At 40.7% G+C, this 20,538-nt stretch overlaps 1 protein-coding gene across 1 annotated transcript in view; it reads left to right on the top strand.

The window, feature by feature from the left end:
• The window catches only part of DOCK4 (dedicator of cytokinesis 4), a 392,180-nt gene that overhangs the window by 140,428 nt on the left and 231,214 nt on the right, over positions 1 to 20,538 (top strand). Inside the window, exons 7-12 of the mRNA XM_081957434.1 lie at positions 725 to 809; positions 1,212 to 1,363; positions 10,414 to 10,495; positions 11,397 to 11,457; positions 13,327 to 13,459; positions 14,519 to 14,607. Coding sequence (XP_081813560.1) covers positions 725 to 809; positions 1,212 to 1,363; positions 10,414 to 10,495; positions 11,397 to 11,457; positions 13,327 to 13,459; positions 14,519 to 14,607 — 602 coding nt within the window. The remainder of the gene's footprint in view (positions 1 to 724; positions 810 to 1,211; positions 1,364 to 10,413; positions 10,496 to 11,396; positions 11,458 to 13,326; positions 13,460 to 14,518; positions 14,608 to 20,538) is intronic.

Raw genomic sequence — 20,538 nt, 5'->3', positions numbered from 1 at the left:
TCAGTGAAAAGCAGCTCTTTATTTTAATTCTAACTTTTACATTGATTTCAGGATAAAAACATAGCCTTTCTATTTTGTTTTCCTAAGCTGTTTTTTTTTCCTGGACTGTGTTGTCAACAATGTGAGTTATTTGCTATTAATCCCTTACTGGTGTTTTAATACATACTTTTTAAAGTTAGATAATAGGTAGAGAGTGAATAAAGAAAAAAACCATGCAATAGAAATGGCAGAGATATGTTATATTAATACTGCTTTTTATTATCTGTAATTTGCACTAATCATAGATGGTACATTGCATATTTTCCTGTTAATACAATACAATACAATACAATACAATACAATACAATACAATACAATACAATAGCAGAGTTGGAAGGGACCTTAGAGGTCTTCTAGTCCAACCCCCTGCCTAGGCAGGAAACCCTATACCGTTTCAGACAAATGGTTATCCAACATCTTCTTAAAGACTTCCAGTGTTGGGGCATTCACAACTTCTGGAGGCAAGCTGTTCCACTGATTAATTGTTCTAACTGTCAGGAAGTTTCTCTTCAGTTCCAAGGAGAGAAGCAACTTAGAACTGAGGAGAAACTTCCTGACAGTGTGCAGGGATAATGGTAACAAGAATGACGGATTGCTTCAGATTTAAACTCTGTATGTTTTCTATAGATTTTAACTAAGGATTTTAAACTGTTCTTCTAATTAGACTTTTTGTGCACATTTGCAGACAGCTAGGGTTAGATCTGGTTCCAAGAAAGGAATATGCAATGGTGGATCCAGAGGAAATCAGTATTATAGAGTTGTACCGATTGGTAAGCAAATAACTCATTTTATTTATGGGTGAATGCTGCTGTGTTGTAAAAAAAACCCTCCCTCCCTCCCTCCCTCCCTCTCCAAGATTCTTATGCAGAAGGAAAATCATTAAGTCTATCTTGAGGTTTCTGGGAAAGAGTGCTAAAATGTAATGAATATGTGAAAAAGTTACTTTTGTGTTTATCTGAAATAATGATTGGCTAATGAATCTAGAAACAAGATGTTGTCTAGTATTGTCTCACAAGAAACAGATGAACAACTTCAAATGTTTGATTTAAACAATCACAAGTGTTTGACAAAAATAAAATGGTGAGCAAGAAAATGCCTTTCTGTATGTTTATATTTCATGAATTAAAATAAGCATAAACTGGTTTGATCATTGTGTGGAACTCTATACTTAGATGGAGCATCGTCATCGCAAAAAAGACACACCTATCCCAGCAAGCAGCCACCATCTCTTTGTGCAGATGAAGAGTTTGATGTGTTCCAATCTAGAAGAAGAACTAGAAGTTATCTTCTCACTGTTTGATAGTAAAGAGAATCGACCAATCAGGTAGCATCTCTTTTTTAATGAAGAATGACGAAATATACAGCTTCATCAGTTCTTTCATTTACCTGAATAACAAAGTCATTTTGACTTTTTAACATTGAAGTCCATAAATATAGTCCCACATGTATTTCATGTTGTTGTTGCTATTGAATGCTTTTAATCTGGCTCTAAGTCACTGGATAATTGGGTTCAATTGATATGTGGATACAGAAAATTCTTACTCATTATACTGAAGATCACAAAAGTGTTAGCTAAAGGATCTAATGAACTAATAGAGTTCATAAAGATAGGGATGCTCACATAGTGTGTTAAGCCATAATGTATTTTGCTTAGTTTGTATTTAGAATTAGCACAATATTGCGACTTATAATAGACAATGGTTTATGCCCTGAGATTCTAATAATGATGCATTATTATTTTATCTTAAACAATGGTTAAAATTAACAATGGCTTAGTGTGATATATGATTTCAACTATGATGGATAGAGAAATCTAGTATAATTGTAAATTTTCCTTTAGCTCACAGTATAGTTTCTGTGGAACCATTTTCGCTATAAATAAAATGGTTACACACCATGTAATCTGATTAAATATTGTTAATGATATTACCAACAATAATACACATTCTTCCTACGTTCACATGATTGTTTCCATTGTGACTCATGTCTTTTTGATTATTTTCTAGAAAGAATCATATTTTTAAAAATAATAATAATGAATGGTAAGGAAATAAAGTAGAGAAGCAATTTTGAGTAGTGTCAGACAGACATTATAGTTTTTACACTATAGTTTAGTTACACTAGTTTTACACTAGTTTTTACAAATTCTGGAATAATAGCAACCACAAGGATGAAAGTGGCTAATAATAGGCCATAAATGGAAGGCTATTGCAATGTTATATACATTTGGGTATGTGAACTTCCCCAAAACAAGTTAAGTTAATTTATATTAAGAACCAATGAATCTGGGTCCTAGAAAAAATATTGTAGGATGCAGTCACACAAAATATAGACTTGGCTAGCCTTTCCTTGCCAATCTCCTTTCCTTTTGGCTACTATGACTCATCCTTCCATCCTTCCAAGGTCGGACCCAGATTGTTGGGGGCAATATGCTGACTTTGTAGCTCACTTAGAGCGGGCTATAAAGCACTGTGAAGCGTTATATAAGTCTAAGTGCTATTGTTATACCTTCACTTTTACAGACAGTGGGGGGACAGCAGCACATTTGGAAGACTCACATGGCTAGTTAGAAAGCTGTGTTTAGCTGTCTCTGCTATGGAAAACCACTTTATTTTTTCCCTGGAAAAAAGACACCTTTGCTTTATTGCGAAAAGCAAAGATACTTGTTAGTTCAAGGAAGGTCTGATTCGTCCTTATTATGCATTGGCCTAATGACATCTAAAGCTTTGTGTCCACTTCTGGATTTTACAATTTAAGTGGGATCCTGACAAACTGGAGCATATCCAGAGATAATGATCTTGGAAAGAAAAATTAAAAAATAACAGTAAGAACTGTTCAACTGTAGCACAGAGGTTGCAGATTCTCCTTCTCTGGAGACATTTAAACAGAGGCAGGATGTTTGTCTATGGAGATGCTGTAGCAGTAGATTCCTGTACTGGACAGTGTACATAATTGGACTGGGTGATCTCTAAATTGCTTCCAACCAAGTCTGTGATTGATCTGACCACTTTGCATGATCTTATTTGATACTATGAAACGTAACATAACATAATAACTTTTTATTTATTGCCAAGTTATAATTTTTCTCAGAGGTGTAAAGCAGTTATTAATTTTGCATTGCATGTAATGGTTATAAGAGAAAAGATGCAGATTATTTGCTGCATGATGCACAGGTTATTTCCTAATGGAAGGTACTCCACAATGTTTTCCTGTGTGAGGTCCTGCCTCGCCAGCATTCTCAAGAAAGCAGAACTCTTGAAACAAATGGCATTTCAAAAGGAACTTTTATTGGAAGACAGTCATAGCAGAGAGAGTGTGAGCAGAATCTGAATTTCACGCGCTGGAGCGTTAAGTTAAACTCCTCCTTTTGAGACCCCTCCCAATGTCCGTCAATGTCTAATGTCCATCTTTGAATCAATCCAAAGGTGCAAAAATGTTGTGCAAAAATGTTGTGAGAACTTTGGGCTGAGAAGGTGATAACAGGCAGTTCCTAGGCACCATGATCTCGCCCAAGGCACATTCTTTCCCCACTCCCAACACCCAAAGATGTTGGGAGAAAAGGAACAAAGGAAAATCCCATGGAACATAGGTAGGTTGCTCCCGGTTCGGACCGGTTCGAGCGAACCGGTAGTGGTATTTGTGCCTGGGTCATCGAACTGGTAGTGACAGCTGGCTGGCCATGCCCCCAAACCGGCCCCCTCCGCCGCTCTCCCTGCCTCACCTTCGCCACGTGCATCCATAGAACTGCCTCCTCCAGCCTACACAAAGGTAAGCATTCATGCTAGCCTAGCCCCTCTCCCTACTGTCCAGTGTCTCCCGAAGCTGCCACCATTGCAGCTGCGGCAGGGATGAGAGCAGCATGCTGGAGAGGGCGGTGGTGGCAGGAGGAGGCAGTGGTGGTGGGAGGAGAGGGCAGTGGTGGTGGGAGGAGAGGGCAGCATCCCAAGTCCAAGAGCGAGAAACTGAAAGAGATGCTTCCCTTTCACTCCGCTCGCTCCCCACTGGAAATGTTTGGGTTTAGTTTGGATCTGGGGCCTGTCAGGAGCTGTTCGGCTTCATCAAATTCCTTTTTGAACTAGAGTATAAATTTGGTTTTCTCTCATTCCTCCTCGCTTCTGTCTTTTGTGTATCATGTTTTTCAGGTTATAAAGCTGAATCTAGCCTACTGTTGACATTTTAACTTAAGCCATTATCCTTTTTAACTTAAAGTGGACTGAATGTTTTAAGTAGTACTAAGGTTTTTTTAGAACCTCTGATCTGGATAGATACCAGTATTTTTATTTTGGTAAAGTGCTTTGAAAACCTAATATTGTGGCATTTCAAAAGTATTATAACAGAGAAGCCTCTCGTAGGACCAGGAGATTGAGATACCCATCACCTTAATTGCTGCTACCCAGGTCCAATGTAGAAAGCAAAGACAAAGATAGGGATAACTTAGTTTTGAGTAGAGCTTAGCTTGCTTGAAAATGTCCAGCTCTTCAACACTGAAGGCTTGGAAAAGACATTCTTTACTGATGATGGTATTTCCTATAATGGCTGGCTGATACAATTTAGGTTTCCCCTCCCCATTATAGCCACACTTCAGTCATTAAAAGGCAATTGTCTAATGGGTGTAATGCATAAGTAACATATGTGTCATGCCCCCGTTGGAACTTGAATCTGCGGAGGAAGACAAGCCAGAAGTGCAGGCTTCGTTAGCTTGGGAGAAACATGGGGAGGGGTGGGCCCACTCAGACCAGGGCCTTTCAGGATTGGGAAGGCTTGTAGGCAGGGAGGAAGGGTGGGCAGGATGACCAAGAGAAGCTAAGCAGTGAACATGAGAGACAGAGCTAAGGCAATGAGCAAGCCCCCCCACTCCTGATCCTTGAGCAGAGAGAGTGGAGAGAAAGCAAGAACAGTGCAGACTGACCTGACTACTTGGGAGGAGAACACAAGGCACACCCGGGACTGAGACTTAAGTAGATGTTGTGGGGAGGGGCATTTGTTGGGAACAATCATTGAATTCATGGAGTATTGAGTGCCAACATTTGAACCTTTCTGGATTCTTTGCATTCTTTCTGGATTACTTGTCTTGCTCTTTTGCTTCCTGTACTCTTCGACTTGCCCTGCTGGATTTCTTACTTTGCAGCTGTGGTGCTCACAGCATTTGGGCTGGACTTTTGCATATATTACATTTAATTGGAAATAAAACCCTAAATTTGATCATTAACATTAAACTATTACAGTTCTTGTTTTAGACTCAACTATAGAGTGTTACAATACTACTGCTACGTGAATTGAGATATTCCTGCATTTTAAGAGGAAGATCTAGTTTGTCACTAGTTCAGGACAACTTGTTTATGCTTGCTAGTAAGGTGCCATATTAAATCAATATTATTTTAGAAAACTTATAAAATTATGAACAACTGAAATGGTAATACAGGTAGTCCTTGACTTATAACCACAATTGAAATTTTGTTGCTGAGTAAAACATTTGTTAAGTGAATTTTGCTCCATTTTATGACCTTTTGTGCCACAGTTGCTAAGTGAGTCACTGCAGTTACTAAGTTAGTAACACAGTTATTAAGTGAATGTGGTTTCCCCATTGACTTTGCTTGTCAGAAGATCACAATAGGTGATCACATGCCTCCAGGACACTGCAACTGTCATAAATATGAATCAATTGCCAAGCACCCAAATTTTGGTCATATGAACACTGCAACATTCATAAGTGTGAAAAATGACATAAATCACTTTTTTCAGTGCTATTGTAACTTTTAACAGTCACTAAATAAACAGTCATTAAATGAACTGTTGTAAGTTGAGGACTATCTGTAGTTAAATAAAGTTTATTATAGCTTATTTTAATTTTTTCTTTTAACACATTTTTATGGGGACAATATCAGTTTGTAGAAATATTATGTACTTCCCTGATCTGTTTTTGTACTGGATTCTTTATGATTATGAATGCTTTAAGAGCATTCAAAAGTGATTGCATAATCCTAAACACACTAACCACCCAGAAGCAGTTCAGTAAAACCTTTCTATAAAACTACTGGCATATCATGGAACTGCAAATTCTGAAGTTAGCCATTATCTGCATACCTCTGTGTTAAATTATTCTTCAATAATGGCAATTGTACTTTAGCTGACTTGACAGTTCTTGGTTCCTTTGTTGGCATTTTCTTGAATGAACACTCACACATCGTCAATCTAAAATGGATCACATCTATATCAAGTTAGTTTTTTCATCTTTTTTAATTTGGAGTTTTGAGAAATTAGTTCATTTCCATTCAAATATTTTTATTTTAGAAATATTTCTTTTTTAATGCCACATCGATTTGTACGATCACTAATTTTGTCTTGAAGTCATTCTGGTCATTTCCCAAGAGTAAGAAAACAAGCAAGAATCTGAAGTGAGTGAGATGAACCATGACTAACTTTCACTGTTAGACATTTGTCAGTGGCATTACCTTCACCAGCAGACAATTTTTTTGTTCTTCAAGTATGGAATTTCTTATTTCTGCTCCAGTATGAGACCAATTTCTGCTCCAGTATGAGACCAATTTCTGCTCTAGTATGAGACCAATTCTATGAACCTAGGATCTGGATTCAGTATGTCAATATAGGAAATAGTATGGCATTCAGGGACTATTTTTGCAATCTAATGTTACGTGATAAGTGTACTGATATCTGGAAGTGCTTTTACTAGAAAAGCAAAGCCTTACTTTAAGTTAGCATTTCATGAGAATCCTACTACAAAAAAGCCATGCAACAATTTAAAAAAATTTTTTTACGGTATCTCCAGATAAAAATTAAAAAAGAAAAAAAGAAATTAATTATGGTATTTTGAAATGGTTACCAGCATTGGTTTGTAATGATCCTGATTACAATTCTGTGTTAACTTTCCTCAGAAAAAATAAATATTTCTTAAATCATATATGGCCCAAGTACTTTGAAGTTAGTGTTTTGCTCTTTTTGTTATTGTGATTCCCATTGTCCTAGAAAAAAAATAAAAAAGAGGAGGAAGGTAATGGAAAACACCTCCCATGTCACATATTTTTTAAACTGGGTACCATTTACAGTTCTGAGCTGAATAACTAATGTTCTTATTGGGAAAATGGCACATCCTTTTTTTTTTGTAAAGGAAGCATTTTTTATATCATAGTTAGAAAGTGTCACATTCTTTCCAATGGCTTATCAACCCATTACCTGGTGAAGTAGCCAGAAGCTGTATATGTCAAGAGTTCACACATTGGGCAAACATGGCTGTGCTCTAGATATGTAATAATGTGGCCATACTTTAAAATACTAACTCTAGGCAAATGAACAAAGAATAAAACTTATATAAATTGTATGATATATTTCATAAATGATATGATAATCTATATTATGGAAAATTGCTACTTATTATATTGTATCCCATATTTACTTATTGCCTTGTTAGGTCAAACTATTAACTCAGTATGTCTTTATTCTGGTAATAATAACTTTTAAAATATCCCCTACACTATTACATCTAGAATTCCCCACTCCCCATATTTTTTCACAATAAATAATTCATCTATCTGGTCTTCCTAACTGCCCTGGATTGTCATTTTTTAAAGAAGAATTTAACTCTTGCGCAATACTTTTCGTCTGTCCTTGTCAATATGAAAATCACTCCCCTTCCCTTCCCTTCAAACTATGACTTCGCATGAGACTCTGAATTTTGGTACCAAAAGATTAGAACCTGTGTAGAAAATAAAATATTTGAGACCTATAAATTTCTCATATTGAATTTGAACTAATTAAAGCATTTCATCTGAATGTAAATGACAAGATGAAATCTTCATTGAAGACTGTTCAACCTTATGAGAAAGTGGGAAAGTGTACAAGATGCAACTGTTAATGCCTTTTATTCTGCCTTTTAAAAGACTTGAATAGATGTTTTGGCTGCTATTTTTACTATTGTATATGGAAAAGAACATATGGGTGACAAATTACTTGGCCTTGAGAAGAGCTGAAGAAATAGCTGAGAAAGCTTTAGTTAAAAAAGAATGCACAGAGCAATGTCTTATTTATGGCAAAATTTCGGAATAAGATGATTAGAAGGCACAGTAACGGAAGCCCCCCTTCACTCCTCAAATTATGGATTTAACTATATAAGTATTGTTTCTTTTGATTAGTATTTCTTTTAATAGCAGATTAACATTGCATTTTAAGTTTCTAAGTTATATTCTTGACGGAAAAGTTGATGACTGAGTAGTTAGACATTTATAATTTCTTCCTTTTTTCAGAAAATATAAGAAAACAAATTTATACTGAAGTAGAATGTACTTACTTTAAATTTTTTCCTCTTCTTAACTTTTTTGTTTTTATCCTGCAAGAAAATTTTCATCACAAATGTTATCCTGTATCAGATAAATCAATTAGAATGGAAATAGCAATTCTTAAAAAAATAGAGCAAGTAATAATATCCTTTTAAATTTCCACTTTTTTTATTTGCTAAAACAACATTTGGACATCAAAACAAGTATCACAAATAACTTTTATCTAAGATGATTTTGTCAATTGTTTGTCACTTCTCCTCCTTATTATACAACTATGATTTCTTACTGATTTGGACTAAAAAAGCAGTAAGCTTACTACCGTGTTTCCCCAAAAATATGACACGTCCTGAAAATAAGGCCATGCCAGATTTTTGGGGTGGGCAAAAATATAAGCATTCCCCCAAAAATAAGCCCCTTGGACACACACCCCTCAGCCAGGCAGAGCACCACTCACTGACCTAGCGGTATCCCAAAGATGCCAAGCTGCAGGAGCTGGGGGTGGCAGAACAGGTACTTGCGCAGCTTGGTGCCTTTGGGATACTGATGGGTCGGTGAGTGGTGCTCTGCCTGCCTTGAAAGGGGGGTTGCCAGGTGGCTGCTCTCTTGTGAGCGGGCTCCCGAAGAGCCTGGCACGGGGACAAGAGGACACGGGCACAGAGTCAGGGGTGAATGGCTGTGTTGTGCTGTCACAACACAGCAGCCATGAGGTGACCAGGCTCACCAGCAGCCGCCTGGCAACCCCCCTCTCCAGCTGGGCAGAGCGTCACTCACCGACCTAGCAGTATCCCGAAGGCACCATAGCCGCTCTATGATTGTGGGCAGACTGCTGGAAAATTCTCTGCCCTGCCTCCCGGAAGACTCGGCCGCAGACTTTCGGGGTCTGTTCCTCCCCCACCTCCCACAGCTTGGCACCTTCAGGATGCTGCTAGGTCGGTGAGTGGTGCTCTGCCTGACTGGAGAGGGGGGTTGTGTGAGCACCTGTTCCATCCCCCGTTCGCACGCCTCCCAGCCTCACCACGATCTGGGTCAGCTCTCCTTGCAGGGCCAGGGTGCTGCCACCGTCGCCATCCCAGCATTGAGGATGGCTTCTTCTACAGTTTCCAAACCCCAGAGGTCTGCTGCCAAGTCTTCCGGGAGCCAGGGCAGAGAGTCTTCTGGCAGTGGCTCTGGGAGCGCACTTCCCGCTCTATGGTTGTGAGCAGGTTGCTGGAAGGCTCTCTGCCCTGGCTCCCGGAAGACTCGGCAGCAGACTTACGGGGTCTGTTCCCCCCGGCTCCTGCAGCTTGGCGCTTTCAGGATACCACTAGGTCAGTGAGTGGCGCTCTGCCCAGCTGGAGAGGGGGGTGCCAGGAGGCTGCTCTTGAGTGTGGTCACCTCATGGCTGCTGCGTTGTGCTGCTGCGACAGTGCAACACAGCTGTTTGCCCCTGAGGCTGTGCTACATCCTCCAGTCCCCACACTAGGCTCTTCAGGAGCCCGCTCGCAAGAGAGCAGCTGCCGGCCAGCAATCCCAAAACAACAAGCCCTCCCTGATAATAAAGCCAAGGCCATCTTTTTTGGGGGGGGGGTGTCAAAAGAAGATAAGACCCTGTCTTATTTTGGGGGAACAAGGTAGATAATAATTGATGAGCCTTTGTTGAAGTCCTGATAGATTATTTCATGAGTTCAGTAACATATTAGTTGTGAAATGAATTTTAAATAATTTATTGACTGAAGCAGCAACTCCTTAATACTCAAAAATATAATTAAGTAGTTGCTGCTTTATTCAGTGAGTTATTTTAAAGAGCCATCTGGCTTTGATTCCATATCAATGGCTCTTTTAGCAATTATCTCAACCTCATTGAATTCTGCATTGTGACGTAGAATGAGCTGGCTTTTGTAGCAAAAGTATCAAAGTTACTCTGGTAAATTAAAAAAATGGCTTGTTTTGCAACCTTGTTCTAGAATTTTAGAAAAGATTGTTTTGGAAACAAGTGATAAAATATTTATCCAAATACTGAATAGGGATGTGGTATGTTGGGGTTTTTTTTTGTACATTGCTGTGACCGATAAATTTATCTGTTCCAATTATATTTATCTTACAGTGAGAGATTTTTTTTAAAACTAAATCGGAATGGTTTGCCAAAATGTCCAGAGAAGCCAGAAAGATATTGCTCTCTTTTTGTGGTGAGTTGCTTTATATATATTTGTCCTTATTTGCTGTATTTTAATGTTTTTTTATTACTTATTCGGTAATCCAAATACATGACCAGAGTGTATGTAATAGTGAGGCTTCAGACTAATATCTAAGAAGTTTAAAAGAACAAAGCAACATAGTAATAATAATAATAATAATATATTTTATTGTCCATTTTGTCTACTATCTAACAAGTAGAGCAACTTTATATTTAAATATATGATAAGCACAAAGATAGCTTTGATGTTTGCTTCTGAGATGTATTTTAGTTCAGAATTAAAGAAGTCTTTTGTTTTCCAATATGAAACATTGTGTTTTAACATTTCTGTGGGACTTTGTGAGAAAATTTCTAAATTAGGTTTTAAGAATAATCTAAATGGGATTTATTTTCCTGGATAGAATCAGATTTATGGTTTAATATCATTCACATAGTGATTATTCACATCTGATCAACTAAGACTCCATCTAGTTTCAAAAAGCTGGCTGACACCATGACAGCACCATAGTAAAACTACAACTGGATAGCTTTGGATAATCAGGGCTTCAACCATAACTGCACAGTGAGACTTATTTCTTCTAGAAGTCATTTTTCCTAGAAATAGTCATTCCAAATTCTCTGACTGGAAATCTTGACTTAATGCAGATTTGGAAGTTTGAAGACCTCCCCCAAAAGATGGCTACATCACTAACATTTTTACTTATATTTCCCAGGACCATGAACATGTACAAATGTTGTGTTAATGAAATGTATTTGAATACCCCATATTTTATTTTTTCTTGACTGCTATTCAGTATGCTAGTCAGAAGTACACTTAAAATTTTTAAATTGTTTATATCAATAATCCATAGAAAAATTATATCATAATTTTGGATTGTTCTGATTCTCAACAGGATTTGGGAAGCAGTGAACTTAGGAAGGACATCTACATTATTGTGCACATTATACGCATTGGTATGCATATACTAATTCCTCCTGATAAAGAAGGAATTTTTTTAATTGTACAGCAATTGTTGTTAAGGAGCCACATACATTAAATGTATAACATGTCAGTCTTATAGGGCAGAATAAATTGACAGGTTATTGCTACTGTTGTTATATTATTATTACTACTTTTTAAAACTTTGAAATGTTCAAATGTGCAGAAAAACGATTAGTCTCAATTATGCTGGCTACTTTGGAAGATATAAGCAGTGGTGGGATTCAGCCGCTTTGGGGATTCAAATTGGTTGTTAAAATTTTGCCCTGTGCTGCACCGCGCCGCGCCAGTCACTCCTCGTCCACTTGCCCAGCATAGCTGCTGCTGCTCTCCATCTGGCTCCCTCATTTGCCTTGACCACACAGTCTGCGCCCCCAGCAGTCGAGCCCCAGCAGTTGCGGAGAATCCAGTCAGGAGATGAGATGCAGACTGGCAGGGAACTCAGCTGGTGGCTCTCCTTCCCCTCTGCTACCAGCTGCAGGAGGTAGGTAAGGTCGCAGCCAGACAGAAAAGCCGAACCGCTGCCTAACCCAGAGCTGCCAGTGGGGTGGGTGAGGCTGCATCACATGTCTTGCTTGAAATTCCCAGCCCTTTGTTTAAAAATCTCCCCAAAAGAGGGAGGAGAGGAAGACCCTTTGTTGGACCTGGAAACCTTGCCTGCCAACCTTTCCGAGCAATGCGGGACCGGGTGCAATTGTCTCTTCATGCCCGGTTCCCAGGGGACTGGTCTGGAGCACGTGGAGGGCTCACAAGTTGGTGGAGGCTGCTGGTGCTGGGCTCACCACTTGGGATGAAGCTGGGCCTGGAAACGGCAGGCTGCCCTTGCCCAGGCGGCTTCAAAATTAAATGCTTCCTTTTCTTGCAAGTATGCTTAAACATAATTAAAGGGAGAAATGATGAGTGAAGGAGAAGGGAAGTTCTGTAACCAGAAGAACTGAGAATGAAAACAATTTATTCCAGTTAAATTAGAAATGGGCTTTTGTGAAGGATCTGTGAAAGTTTTGGAATATTGCAATAAGGCCCAAGGGAAAAAAAAACAGAAATATTTAATTAAAAGAAAAGTGAAAGAATGGTAAGACATCCACTAGCTGACTGTTTTGAAAATGCCTTTCAAATGTGTTTTCATTTACAATGGTTTGGAAATATTTGCTTGACTATATGCTTTAATGTTCAAAAAGAATAACCTTTATCGGTATAAGTATTATTCAAGCTTTAGTGCATTTTGCAAAAATCATTCTGAATGCCACTGTAGAACATCATTTCTCACCAAAAATGCAATTTAATGGAGAGTAAAGTAAGATTTTACACTTAGGCAAGAAAAAACCAAATGCACGGGTATAGTATAGGTGGTGCCTGGCTCAACTGGAAGTAACTATGAGACTGATCTATGAGATGGAAATTTATCAAACAGATCCAACCTAGAAATAAGAAGAAATTTTCTGACAGTGAGAACAATTAATCAGGGGAATGGGATGCCTTCAGAAGTTGTGGGTATACCATCACTGGAGGTTTTTATGAAGAAATTTGTCCATAATAGTATAGTCTCATCCTTGAGTAGGGGTTGGACTAGAAAATCTCTAAGGTCCCTTCCAACTCTATTATTCTTTATAAATCTCTCCATTCAGTCTTACCAAGAGAATGGTGATAAACAATACTTGGAAATGTACATCAGGTCTTCTAATAGCAAAATCTCATCTTATTGGCTAGTATCAAGCGGAAGATGACTTTAAAAATGCTTCCTCTCTCACCAAAACAAGCAAGTCGAGGTGAGGACTGGCTGGGAGAAGAGGGGCGAGGAGAAGCCAGGTGTTCTTTTTCTTTCACAATATATTTTGTTTTGACAGGGCGAATGGGAGCAGGTGAAAAGAAAAATGCTTGCAATATACAATATCGGCGACCTTTTGGTTGTGCAGTCCTCAGTATAGCAGATCTACTGGCTGGTGATACAAAAGATGACCTTATTTTAAAAGTATATATGTAAGAATACATATATTTGTAATATATTACAATAATATTTAGATCACATTTTATCAATGAAATAATAATCTGTGGACTATTTTTCCTTTCAAATACAGTACATGTGTATGTGTATATGTATATCTATATATCTACACACACAGACACACACACGGCTTATACATACACACATACATATACCATGTTTCCCTGAAAATAAGACCTACCCCAAAAATAAGCCCTAGCCTGGTTTTTAAGCATGTGCCTAATATAAACCTTACCCCAAAAATAAGTGTAGTGAAGGGGGTGGGCATGATCAGCACATGAGGCAGCCATGAGCACCCCCTTTACTAGGGCAGTTTGTCCCCTCACAAACATGGTCAGTGATCCCTGAGGCACAGATCCTTCCCTTCGCCAGTCACCTCATGGAAGCTCGGTTCCTTAATCACTGCCCTGCGGATTGGCTGAGCCAGCGAGGGCTGGGAGCTGCCTCTCAATTTCTCTCTCCAGGCACCTGAAGGTGTTCCCAGCACACTTTTGTCAGTCCTGGCCCTGCTCACAGCACCTGGCAACCTTGCAGCTGTGGGCCCCTCTCTTCCACAACTCACCTTGTGGCTCTGGAGCAAGCGGCAACCATGATTTGCGCTCCACAAGGCTTGGACCTCGGCTCTTGCTCAGGCTGCTGGTACTAATTTTAAAAATTAGTATTTGGATTAGGATTCATTATGTGTCTTAAGGGCAACATTTCTCTAACTGTGGTCCCCAGGATCCTGAATTAGAGCTGTGGGAAGCAAAGGATTTGAGAAGACTTTACAGCAATGTAAGGGGCTAATAGTATCGTGGATTCTTTTTACTTTTGTTAAAATTCAGTTGGAAGTGTTCCCTGCTGAATGTATCAGCAGTGGAGAAGTTTTATTTTCCTACTATGTTTTCTATTGAGACTATATTTTTAAGCTTTTCTTTAAAGCAGAGAATACGGTCTAGAATCATAAAGTTGGAAGGGACCATGTGAAGCCACAAAGTCCAACTTCTGATCTTTGCAGAAATCAATGTAACAATGCAATGTTACTCTTTTTGCAGGTGTAACACAGAGAGTGACTGGTTTCAAATTCATGAAAGTATCATAAAAAAACTAAATGCACGCTATAACCTGACAGGATCCAATGCTGGTAAATATATTTTCTGGTTTTGTTTGCAGACAGCACTTTGCTTTGCATGTGTTACAAAACATGGTTCCTCTTCAGCTTTGAAGCTGTTTAGGAAACATTTAGGATAGGTTAGGTAATCACTGTTCCTGATTTAGAAAATTGAGAATTTTGTAACTTTATTCTTTTTAAAACAAGTAGTTTTCTTCAGACATTTTCTAAAACTCTGTCACAGTTTTCTTCACATGTCACAGTTTGGAAAAATGATACATTGTAGATTGTTTTGGTTGACTTTTATTAGATTTTTTGGTAATATTTTTTATTGAAGATAGTTGTAATATAAAATATAAAATAAAAATAGGGAAATGAGGGAGGAAAAGAAGAGGAAAAAGAGGTGTAGGATAAAGATGAAAAAAACATTGATTTCCAACATTTTTCAGTGCAATAAAATACAAAATAATATTGCAACCTCATTTTTTTACTTTTACACATTTAATAAACTAATTTCTAAACTAATCTAATCAGCAAAATCCAGTCAGAATTTCATTTTTCCTGTTTCAAGCACAGTCTAGAAGCAGTTTCCATGTAGAAACAAAACTAGATATATTCATTTCCTTGATTAAAACAGTTAATTTTTCCATCTCTGCCAGCTCTATCATTTTTTCCATTTATTCTGCCACTGTGGGATTTCTTGCATATATTAAATTCTTGCTGCAGTCAACATACATAATAATGAAGTTCCGTCTCCAGTAGTTCCAAAAGAAAAGCTTCTGTCAGCCTGCAGCCATATTCCTTTTGGATCTTTGGCCTGCCACACTTTCTATTATTCTACTATGCCTTTTCTATTGTGGGAAAGGGGGGGGGGGAATTGTACGGAGTTAAATGTTATGTAGCCAAAATAAAATTCCTTTCTAGAAAGCCAAGGTCATCCTTTGTCTCTGCACCTCTGCACCTGACTGAAACTGGGTGGGTGAAACTGCCAGCATGGCAGTGGAAGATTGGACCATGTGATGGACTTAGTAAAGATGGAGGAGGAGGAGAAAGTCATGGGGAAAGCAGCAGATGACAGATCGCCTATCTACGTTGAGACCATCTACATGCCTTCCAAAGCTGTGGTGGAAGCTGCAGGGGCCGCAGAGAGGGAACACCAGCTGGGAGCCAGGCACAAAGCGCTGGCCCCTAGGCCTCCCTTGCAATCAAAACTAGCTCTGCTAGATGAAGCCTCAGAATTTACCACCCCTAAGGAGTTGCTGTTGGAGCCACAGGAGGGTGCAAGGGCAGCCTCGACCCATGAGTGGAGGGGGCCAAAGGAAATGCCAGCCACCAATGTTTGGGCTGCAGCCTGAGGATCAAGCCCCATAGGGGTGGGCTTTCTTCCTGGGCCAAGGATGGGTGCAATACCCATAGACACCTGCCCCTCCTCAGCAGATGGCACCATTTCAGATAACTGGCCTGGGGTAACCCCAGGGACTGATCCACCAACCTGTTCCAGCCCCAGCCTCAATGCCCGAACAAGGAGAACCAGAAGACCTGGGAACAGCAGCTGATCCACCCTCTTCCTCACCCCTACCTATGCTGGCACAAAACCAGCATCAGGAGAGGCGGCTCTGTTCACAAAGCAGGGGGGGACTTTGGAATCTCGGAGGTGGGGAGCTCCTCCTTCCAAAGATGATTCCCAATAGAAGGGAAAAGTGCTGAAGGGAGAGCTCCTCCAGGAGCCAACAGAGAGGCTGCCTGAGAAAAGAGAAGCCACTACATTTTCCAGACAAGCCTCAGAGATGCAAAATCTTTCCCCAGGAATCGGTGGAAGCCCAGCCGAAGGGTCCTTGCCAAGCCTGGATGAAGGAAGTGGTGGGGATGATGATCTAATGGGAAGCACACCCACCTGACCCTTTGCCATCAAAGCCAAACTCATAGTGCCCAGGACAGGGGTAGAAGGGGAAGTTGAGGCAATTATGGACACAGGCTGCACCCGATGCTTAATCAGCATGTCTATTATGGAGCAGCTAGGCATACACATAAGACCCCTAGCCAATCCCATTCAGTTTGAGCAACTGGGATGCTAATTGGAGGGGGCCCTGCCAAACTAATTACCGATTTGGTGAAGCTGTAGATAGGGTGCCACTATGAACTCCTCAGATTCATCATAGCTCCAAAAATGCAATAATCAATTACCTTGGGGCTTGCATGGCTGGACAAGTGGACATCTACCATAAAATGGGAGGACAGCATTCAAAAATTGATCATAAGCTTTGGGCCACTACCACCCGCGAAGCCAGAGGGCCACCCTGAGGCTATCGTATCCAATAAAGCAGGCAACCCAGAGCCTGCAGCCCCTGCAGCAGACACAAAAACCCCAGGCATCCAGCAAGTGCCAAAGTACTGGGACCTGGCAGGGGTTTTCAGTGATGAAGATTGTAACTATCTCCCCCCTCATCAGTCCACTGATTGTGCGATAGAGTTCGTGGGTGGGGCTACCTTACCGAAGCTGAAAATGTACTCCATGACTCCTAAAGAGATGGTAGAATTAAGGGAGTACATTGACATCAATTTGAAGCGAGGCTTTATTGAACCAGCTAAATCAGAATTAGCAGCCCTCGTGCTCTTCAAAGAGAAGAAAGACAGCGGGGTGCGTCTCTGCATTGATTTGTGTGGGATAAATGCCATATGCATAAAGAACACCTATCCCCTCCCCCTCATGAAGGATATGTTGAACCACTTGGCTAAAGGCAAGGTGTTCACCAAACTGGACTTGAGAGAGGTGTATTACCACATACATATCAGAGAGGGAGATGAATGGAAGTCCACCTTTAACTGCCCCCTTGGCAGTTTCCAATTCAAAATTATGCCATTTGGGCTACAAGGGGCCCCTGCAGTCTTCATGCAATACATAAATGAGGTGCTACATGAGTACCTATACCGAGAGCTGCTCGTTTACCTTGATGGCATCCTAGTTTTTTCTGAGACTCTGGAAGAGCACGTGAAGTTGGTACGACAGGTCCTGGAAAAACTTCTAGCTGCCAAGCTATACACAAAATTATCAAAGTGTGAATTCCACAAAACCTCACTAGATTACTTTGGCTATCGCATCTCCAGTGAGGGGATAGAGATGGATCCAGGGAAAGTGAAAGCTGTGTTAGACTGCAAACCCCCAAGCTCTCACAAAGAGCTACAAAGCTTTCTTGGATTTGCCAATTTCTGTAGACAATTCATCCCGGCTTTTGCAGAAGTTGCCCTGCCATTAAAAGCATGGCCATCCCCGACAAAGCCAAATGCAAACCAACCTATTGGGTGGACAATGGACTGTCAAAAAGCATTTGAGAAATTAAAATGGCTCTTTGCCTAAGAACTCAAACTGCAACACCCCAACCCAGAACAGCAATTCATAATCCAGACATATGCCAGTGATGTGGCTGTAGCGGCAATGCTGTTGCAAAAGAAGGGCACCTCTTGCAGTGCACTTATATCTCCAAAAAACCCATTGCTACTGAAAGGAGGTGGGCCATTTGGGAGAAAGAAGCATATGCGGTCAGGTGGGCCCTACTCACTTGGAGACATTTCCTGGAAAGGGGGGATGTGCCATTCGAGGTCTGGACTGACCATCAAAACCTCGAAGCCCTCAAAAGCCCCTGAAAACTCCAAAGCAAGTTCGCTGGGCACAATACTTCTGAAGGTTCAAATTAGAACTGAAGTACATCCCTGCAGGGAAGAATTTACTGGCAGATGCCTCATCAAGAAAACCACAATACAACAGTAAAAGGGAAGAAGTGGTTCTCCCCATTCTTCCCCCTTCCCACAAAAAGGTGGCCCAAATCACCACCAGAAGCCGGACTAACCAGCCGCCTACCCTCAGCCAGGGCAAGCTGACCGCAGCAATGAAATTGGCACTGCGAGCAGACCCCTGGCTCAATGACAACAAGAACATCCTGATGATGAGAGATGGCTTAGCCTGGAAAGGATCCAAACTGTACGTTCCTGCGAACTTGAGCTGGAAGTACTACAGCAAAGCCCAATGCGAAATTAGGAGGCCACTTTGGATTCCTAAAAACACTCCACCTCGCCAGGTGTCAATTTTGGTACCCAAAAATGAAAGCTGAAGTGGAAGATTACGTAAAAAGCTGTGATACTTGCGCAACCATGAAAATACGGTCAGGCAAGCCCCCAGATTACTGCAATGGGTGGCCAACCCTAGCCGACCATGGGAAGAGATTGCAATGGACTTCATTGTTGAGCTCCCAGACAGCGGCTGTAATAAAGTAATTTGGATAGTCATTGACTTATTTTTCAAGCAAGCTCACTTCATTGCTTGATCAGGACTGCCATCTGCAAAGAAGGTAGCGAAAATGTTTGTCAAACATATTTACCACCTGCATGGAGTACCCAGGAGGATCATCTCAGAGTTCAGTTCACCGCGATAGAGTTCCTGAGGTCCATTGGGTCTACACAAGGACTTAGCTCGGCTTTTCATCCAAGTACAAACGGGGCAGCAGAAAAAGCCAATGCAATGGTGGAGCAATACATCCGTTGTTATGTGGATTACCAGCAAGACAACTGGTCGGATTTGCTACCTTTCGCCGAAGTCACATACAACAACGCTGTCCACAGCAGCACTGGATTCACTCCTTTTCAAGTTACTAGTGGCATGGAATTTGTTTCTATGCCTGAACTGCCCAGAGAGCCCCACTCTTCCATGTCTCTTACTGAATGAATGGACACTCTTAAAAAAGGGTGGGAAAATACGAAAAAAGCACTGGCGGAAGCAGCAGAAGAGTACAAGAAACAAGCTGATAAACACCTCTCGCTCCAACCCCCCTTCCGTGTGGGGGATAAAGTTTTCTTGTCTACCAACTACATAAAGTTAAGAATGCCTAGCAAGAAATTAGGCCCCAAATTTCTAGTTCCATTCCCAATAATGAAAATAATTAACCCAGTTACTGTTCAGTTCAGTCTGCCCAGAATTCTAGGGAAAATTCACCCAGTCTTTCTTTGCAGTTTATTGAAGCCAGTGCTTGGGTCCAGCCTAGGACCATCCACCCAGCCTCCCCCTCCTCCAGTAGTGATAGGAGAAACACACTATGAAGTGAAGAAAATTTTAGACTCTAGGTTGTATAGAGGTCGTTTGCAATATTTAGTGCATTGGAGGGGGTATCTTTTGTCCGAAGCTACTTGGGTGAAAAGCTGGAATGTAAAAGTGGATAAGTTAGTAAAACAATTCCATGATGTTTCCCAATAAGCCAAAGGGCCCCCCTGGGGGGGGGGATAGGCGGCTAGTTCTGCTTATGTTAACCCCTACATTGTTCTCTTCAGAAAACACTTTTCTTCTGAGGAGAGGCTGCCTGTCAGGCCTACAGCCATATTCCTTTTGTGAACTTTCAACTGGGTGGGGAAAACTGTGAAGCTTTCAGATTTGAGTTTTCTCAGATGTGTCAAGATGCTCTCTTAATAAATTGGAACTTTGAGAAATACTTTGCCATGGACTCTGGTTTAATTTTGGATTCTATTTGGAACCCTGACATCAGTGTTATATTCATTTTAAGAATCTAGTGAATTAAAACATAAAATATCTGTGACAAATTGTATATTATAATGTTGATAAGTCTGTTTGTGCCTTGGTAAATATTAGCAAACAGCAGCCCTTTATGAGACTGTCAGTGCAAACCAGTGCTAAAGCATCCAGACCCAAATAAGATGTTTGTCATCGAGTAGGCGTCCACTACGATTAGGAAATTCTGCCCCAGAAATGGACCAGCGAAATCCAAATGGATTCGTGCCCATGGAGCCCGGGGCATGTCCCACTCTCTGACGGGCATTGATGGGGGAGCTGGCCTTGACTGCTGGCACTGTTGGCAGGCAGCCACCCAGTCTTCAATTTGCTGGTCAATTTTGGGTCACCAGACGTAGCTCCTGCCCAGCGCTTTCATGCGCACGGTTCCTGGGTGAGCAGTGTGCAGGCAG

Source organism: Natrix helvetica, assembly GCF_964273705.1.
Source record: "Natrix helvetica genome assembly, chromosome: 6".
In the NCBI taxonomy this organism is placed as follows: Eukaryota; Metazoa; Chordata; class Lepidosauria; order Squamata; family Natricidae; genus Natrix; species Natrix helvetica.
Note: the sequence above shows the minus strand (reverse complement) of the source record. Positions and strands in the feature narration are given on the sequence as shown.